Source organism: Linepithema humile, chromosome 5 (genome assembly GCF_040581485.1).
Source record: "Linepithema humile isolate Giens D197 chromosome 5, Lhum_UNIL_v1.0, whole genome shotgun sequence".
NCBI classification, from domain to species: domain Eukaryota; kingdom Metazoa; phylum Arthropoda; class Insecta; order Hymenoptera; family Formicidae; genus Linepithema; species Linepithema humile.
The window spans coordinates 11795452-11802693 of NC_090132.1; the positions used below are offsets into that span (position 1 = coordinate 11795452).

The window sequence follows — 7242 nt, forward strand, 5'->3', positions numbered from 1 at the left end:
CACCGTCCCGCTCAAGGCAGGGAGCACTCTGTCTTCGTCGGGAGCACTCGACATCCCGTAAACACCGTCCGTTCCTCCATAGGTTTAAGTATTATTTAGTTCGCGCTTCTTAATTTAGATTCTCTAGTTTGTATTCATTTAGGTTTCCTTCACTAGTTTATTTTCCGCTAGCATGTATTCTTTCTAGCTTGTATTAAATAGTTTATATTCTTTCGCGGTAAAATTCTGTTCTCACTCTGGCGTTACGCTTGCACGCCGCTCTCGTTTGCGCACCGCTCTCGCTTACACGCCGCACTCGCTTGCTTTATAACTACCGCTTGCTCTTCATAATAATTACTGTGTGAAATGTATCACTAACTCTTTGCATAAAAATATATTTATTTTTACCTCCTAATCTGGTCCAAGTTTATTGGAGTCTCCCCGTCTAACCGCTTATACCGAATCCTGGCACCGGCGAACTATTCCGCGCTTAGCAATAGAATCGCGAGATAAAAAGGCACCGTTACATATATATATATATATATATATTTATTAATAAAAATAAACATTATTTATGTAGCGAAGAAAATGTTACGATTTCCTGAGAGATGTCTCAACAACCCAGCCTGTTTCTTATATAAAATGCTCCGGAGCCAGAGCTATCGGCGGCTCGGCCGCCAGCGGCCGGGCGGTAGTAGGGGAACAGGAGGCATCGTCTCGGGAATCGGCTCGAAATGTACAACTAATTCCGAGCGCTGATTTTGACTATTTTTTATATTACTTTCTGAAACATTTAAAAAAATATTACTATATGTTCTTATAACTGACGTTTAACATGTTGACAGAGCTGTTATAAAATTATTTTTTATTTTATTATATCTTGTAATATTTAATATGTAAAAATTCATTAAACTTTTTGTTAGCGATCGCATAAAAATCATTACTTATATTACCGTCCGTTCAATCATCGTTTATCTGTCAACAAGGCCGATATTTGTTTTGGTTACATAGCCGTTTCTTTCAAAGTTCTAAACAAGCGCTCTGTGCCCCTCTCGAGCCACCAAGGCAAAACCAAGCAGCGTATATAAAGCGCTTCCTCGATTCCGGAGCCAGAAGTTCTTTGAATTTGATACGAAGCGAAAAAAGGAAAATTAAGATAGAAAACGTTCGAAAAGTCGCGAGTGTTCGATCTCAGACTCACATAAGGTGGTCTTATGTAGTGAATTTATTAGAAATAAACGCATTTCTAAACTTGTAAATTTGTTGAGTGCAACCGGACATTTTTTCGCGACATCTCTCGATATTCTATTGCCTTCTCCAATTTTCCGTTTTTCTGCCTATCTCTGTCTCTCAGAGTTCTTGCTCACTTTCCGAGATCGTCGTTTCGCGCAGCGGACGACAACAAGTCTTTCTATCTCTTTTTATCTTACGTTCCTCTCAACGTTCTCTATCGCTCTAATCCGCTACCTAATCACCGCAATCGACACCTGCATTCATTCAGAGTGCTTCCAGCGCCTCTTTATTAAGTTCCAACATATAAACCAGCTCCAGCCTTGGTTTCGCGAACATAGAACTTTGGTCCTTCGAGCCGGATTAAGGTGCATCAGTTTTTTCGGTAATCTAAACGGTAGTGTAAACTAAGTGACTTTTGAATTAAACATGAGTGAAGCGCTCGTGAAGCAGCTGTCGCTGCTTCGTCTCATAAGTCGCTCGTTAGACAATTTTAAAAAAATTGGTAAAAACAATTACAACGCTGCAAAGATTCGCGCGAGAATTTCCGCGCTTAAAGAAACATGGGCGCAATGCTTGCAGACTCACGCAGCCATTGTCCTCAGCACTCCAGAAATTAAAAGAAGCGAGCTCGACTACTTCAAAAATCAGATGTTCGACGAATATTACGATATTTATCAAACAACGCTCGAATACATAACCGAATGTCTCAAGGACATTGAACCTGTGGTCGCGCCTGAAGCAGCCGGTCATGGTAATAAACAGTGTGAGTCGTCTTTATCGTTATCTCATTTGCCACCGATCAATATTCCGCCGTTCTCAGAAAAGTTTGAGGACTGGGAGAGTTTTCGTGACCGATTCACGTCACTCATTATCGCGAACAGAGACTTATCCGCCTTTGCGCGAATGCATTTTCTGACCTCGAGTCTTACAGGCCGCGCTCTGGAATCGCTAAAGAGCATTCCGGTTACCGCGGATAATTTTGACATCGCTTGGCAGACTCTCGTCTCACGATATGAAAATAAACGTCGATTAATAGAGATTCATGTTTCGGCTCTCCATAATTTACCAAGTGTCTCGCGTAAAAATGCATTCGAACTAACTGATCTTCGAGACAAAGCAAATCGTGCGATCGCGTCGCTCCGAAATATGCACCGTTTATCCGAAGAGATTCTCAGTGACATGCTCGTCCACTGCCTGACTCAAAAATTGGATCCCGCTACACGGAAAGCCTGGAAGCTGAAAGAAGGCGACGATCGTGAAATACCAACGTATGAAGATCTCGACAAATTTATTGCGTTTCGCTCTCGCGCTCTCGAGGAGCTTACCTCTCCCCACGCCGTAAAATCGTCGCGATCACCGAAAGTCCTGAGCGCTACGACTTCCGCGACATTACCTACCGCGTGTCCTCTCTGTAAAGAATCGCATTTTATTAACAAATGCCCGCAATTTATTAAAAAGAGTCCCAGCCAACGATTAGAGACAATAAAACAAGCAAAGCGATGCATCAATTGTTTGAGCGCGAAACACGCAACGCCTGCATGCCCCAGCAAATATTCTTGCCGAACATGCCAGGCGAAGCATCACTCAATGCTTCACAGCGATTCTACGGCATCTCCGATCCCGAAGGCTGCGCCAACCTCCGCAACCTCACCGATCGAGAAAATAGAACCCGCTCCCGTGAATGCCTTATTCTCCACTTTACGAATTACTTCAAGACCGTCTGTTCTCCTCGCGACAGCGCGTGTTAGAATCGGATCTCCATCGGGTCGCTATCTTGTAGTGCGAGCGTTGTTAGACCAAGGGTCCGAAGTGACCTTTATAACGGAGCGACTAGTGCAAAGTTTAAGATTACGTCGAATCAAAACTCCTATATCCATCTCTGCCGTCGGATGCGTTAATGCCGGCACGTGTCGGTACGCGGTCAATATTCAGCTCTGCCCGTGCGATTCAATCCGTCCGGTTCTCATGTCTACCGCGTTTGTTTTACGCTCATTGACGAACTATTCTCCAGCGCCGGTGTCACCCGAAGTCCACTGGAGTCATCTCGCCGATCTGAAACTCGCAGATCCAGACCCAGTGAACGCCGACCTCATTGATGTCATTATCGGCGCGGACTTATTCAGCGACTTACTCCTCGACGGAATTCGAAAAGGCGAGCAAGGTCAGCCCATCGCTCAAAACACAATATTCGGATGGGTGATCTCCGGCCCTACGTCCACTAAAAGTGTGTCGCGAAAATTCACAGTGCAACACTGCTCGAGCTCGCTCACTCTCGATCAAGAGCTCCGTAAATTTTGGGAGGTTGAAGAGATACCTCGACAAATATCGCTAAGCCCGGAAGAACAACAGTGCAAGGAGCATTTTCGCGCTATGCATTCTCGCAATTCCGACGGGCGCTATATCGTCCGTCTTCCGTTCAAAAAGGGCCCCCCAATCGCAATCGGCAAATCGCGCAATACAGCCGCATGTCTACTCCGATCGCTGCGTCGTCGACTGAGCACGAATCTCGGCTTGAAAGAGGCATATTTCGAATTTCTCCGCGAATATGAAGAGCTCGGACACATGCGAAAGGTTACGACCGCCTCGGCACCCTCTTGTCAACACGTATACATTCCGCACCACCCTATTATTCGTGAGAGCAGTAGCACCACTCGACTCCGAGTTGTATTTAACGCGTCCAGTCGCACCTCGAATAATACCTCTCTAAACGATCATTTGCTCACTGGGCCCAAATTACAAGCCGACTTAGCAGCCGTCATACTGCGCTGGCGACAGTGTCGATACGTTTATTCCGCCGACATTGCAAAAATGTATCGCCAAATCCTGGTTGATCCTCGCGACGTCGATCACCAGCGCATTATCTGGACCGATAGCTCCAACGAATGCGACCAGGAATTTCAGCTTTTGACAGTTACGTACGGAACTGCATCCGCTCCGTTTTTAGCACTGCGCGTGCTGCAGCAACTTGTGCGCGATGAGGGTCACGAGTTTCCGTTAGCTGTTCAAGTCCTGCAGGACAACACCTACGTGGACGACGTCCTGTTCGGAGCTGACGACATACCCCTTCTGCGACAGATTCGCGATCAAGTTTGCGCAGTGTTAAGTCGGGGTAAGTTCGATTTACGCAAGTGGTCGAGCAATTCATACAAGCTGCTAAGTGATATAGCGGAAGAGAATCACGGCCTCGCCTGCAGCAAAACGTTGCAAACTGACGAGCAGCTTAAAATTCTCGGCATCAGCTGGAACCCGACTCTCGATGCATTTCAATTCAACGTGTCGCTTCCCGCATCGATTCCAAAAACCAAACGCACGATCCTCTCCACAATCGCTAAAATTTTTGATCCATTAGGATGGAGTGCTCCCGTCACCATCGCGGCAAAAATCTTCTTACAGCACTTATGGCAACAAAAGGTCGACTGGGACGAGGCAATTCCACCCGCACTTGCGTCTCAATGGGAAACTATTCAATCGTCACTCAACGATATAAATGGTCTTCAGCTGGAACGTTGGATCCAACGCGGCGCCGATACAACGCATTGCGAGATTCACGGATTTGCCGACGCGTCCAATGCCGCCTACGCTGCGGCAGTTTATATCCGACTCATATCTCTCTCAGGATACGTCACAGTAAGGTTATTAGTGGCCAAATCTAAAGTCGCACCAGTGAAGACGCTCAGCATACCCCGATTGGAGCTATCTGCTGCGGTACTACTGTCTCGCCTCGTGGAATTCGTGCGCAGCTCGCTATATCTCGGCACCGTACCCTGTCACTGCTGGACCGATTCCACCGTCGTACTCGCATGGATAAACCAACATCCCTTCAAATGGAAGACATTCGTATCCAATCGAGTCTCGGAGGTTCAATCACGGCTACCCTCAGCCTCATGGCGACACGTGCCAACAGCCGATAATCCCGCCGATTGCGCCTCCAGAGGCATCTCGGGCAATCTGTTATTGTCACACCATTTATGGTGGCAAGGACCTGCGTGGTTGCGCCTCGCAGGCGCGGACTGACCCTCTCAGGTCGATCCGGCAGCTCTTGAAACAGACCACGACCAAATCATCACGCGACTACTCACTTAGCGAAGTCCGTCGAGCCATGGGACTTAGCTTCCCGATATTCCTCATGGTCGAAACTCATAAGAATCACCGCGTACATAATGAGATACGCCTCTCAAAGCCGAAAACGCGCTACGCCTCGCAGCGCGCTCGAAAAAACTTCCATCGCGTTGTCAGCAAACGAATGCCGAACCGCTCGCGATTTCTGGCTCAAGCAAATTCAAAGCGAAGTCTTTCCCCGCGAGAAGACTACTTTATTGGTCAAAGGAGAGATACCAGCGAAAAGCGCCTTGTCTTCTCTCCACCCGTTCATCGGCGAAGACAAACTAATTCGCGTTGGCGGGCGGTTATTCAACGCGAACCTTTCAACCTCAGCCAAACATCCGGTTGTGTTAGCGTCACATTCATTGGTCGTACTGATTATACGGAGTGCCCACCTAAGGTCACTTCACGCGGGCCTCCAATTAACTCTCGCTACCTTGCGTCGCGACTTCTGGATCTTACGCGCCAGAAACTTAGTAAAATCCGTAGTTCGCTGCTGCGTGGTCTGCACCCGCGAAAAGGCCGCAACGCCCGTCCAGCTGATGGGAAACTTGCCTCAGGTACGCGTCACTCCGCCGGCACGCGCATTCTCTCATTGTGGCATAGATTACGCCGGCCCTATGCTCGTACGCCCGATGTCCGGTCGCGGCATCGCTTCCAGAAAAGCATACATTGCCGTATTCGTCTGTTTAGCCACATGCGCCCTTCATCTCGAACTAGTCGACGGGTATTCTACTTCCGCCTTTTTGAGCGCATATCAGCGATTTTGTGCACGACGAGGACTGCCTAGCTCCATGTATTCCGATAATGGACTCACCTTCGTCGGTGCCGACCGCGAACTCACCGTAGCATTTCGCGCGGCCCTACGAAATCCAGAATTTCAAAATCGCACAGCAGCCGATCACATAACATGGCATTTCATTCCGCCATCAGGGCCTCATTTCGGCGGATTATGGGAAGCCGGTGTCCGAAGCGTCAAACACCACCTGCGCCGAGTGGCGGGATCTCACACCCTGACCTTTGAGGAAGCGACCACTCTCCTATGTAACATCGAAGCATGCTTAAACTCGCGGCCGCTCGCGCCTCTGACCGATACATTGGATGACTATGAACCGCTAACACCCGGACATTTTCTCATCGGCGCTGCGCTCACCACGAGCCCAGAGCCCTCCGTCCTCCACATCAACGAGAATCGCTTATCGCGCTGGCAAATCGTCCGGCACCTGACTGAGCGTTTTTGGAAAATCTGGCAGGCGGATTATGTCAACACTCTCCAGCAAAGAATGAAGTGGAAAAAGCTATCACCAGACGTGATTCAGCCGGGTAGGCTTGTATTATTGCGAAATCAGCAGCTCCCTCCATGTAAATGGGAGCTCGGACGAATTACTTGTTGTCACGCCGGCACGGATAGCCTGGTGCGAGTCGTGACTGTCAAAACAGCATCTTCCGAATACAAGCGCCCGATCGCAAAAATCTGCCTGTTGCCGATTGACATCGAGAAGACGGACGCGCAAGCCGCACGTCCTGTTTAGATTATTGTAACGCACATACCAGTCATCTCGACCCTTGTTCAAGAAAGTTTTTTTTTTTTTTTTTATAACTTTTATTCTTTATTTTATTATTTCTCGTCATTATCTATTACAAGTTCTTCAATGCCTATGCCTTATGTTTTCGAAACGACAATTTCGAGGCGGGCGGTATGTTAGCGATCGCATGAAAATCATTACTTATATTACCGTCCGTTCAATCATCGTTTATCTGTCAACAAGGCCGATATTTGTTTTGGTTACATAGCCGTTTCTTTCAAAGTTCTAAACAAGCGCTCTGTGCCCCTCTCGAGCCACCAAGGCAAAACCAAGCAGCGTATATAAAGCGCTTCCTCGATTCCGGAGCCAGAAGTTCTTTGAATTTGATACGAAGCGAAAAAAG

At 47.8% G+C, this 7242-nt stretch overlaps 2 protein-coding genes across 2 annotated transcripts; both read left to right on the forward strand.

The window, feature by feature from the left end:
* The first annotated feature begins 1638 nt into the window (after positions 1 to 1638).
* LOC105669297 (uncharacterized) lies at positions 1639 to 5226 on the forward strand. The gene has a single exon (XM_012362172.2). It carries the CDS (start codon positions 1639 to 1641, stop codon positions 5224 to 5226), a length of 3588 nt encoding a protein of 1195 aa, XP_012217595.2.
* Positions 5227 to 6107: 881 nt separating this feature from the next.
* On the forward strand, positions 6108 to 6845 carry LOC105669296 (uncharacterized). The gene has a single exon (XM_012362171.2). The coding sequence runs from the start codon at positions 6108 to 6110 to the stop codon at positions 6843 to 6845; it is 738 nt and encodes a 245-aa protein (XP_012217594.2).
* The last annotated feature ends 397 nt before the right edge of the window (positions 6846 to 7242 follow it).

Bases quoted from the DNA above. Each gene is read 5' to 3' on its own strand.
- LOC105669297 (XM_012362172.2), top strand. From the start codon at position 1,639: ATGAGTGAAGCGCTCGTGAAGCAGCTGTCGCTGCTTCGTCTCATAAGT.
- LOC105669296 (XM_012362171.2), top strand. From the start codon at position 6,108: ATGTATTCCGATAATGGACTCACCTTCGTCGGTGCCGACCGCGAACTC.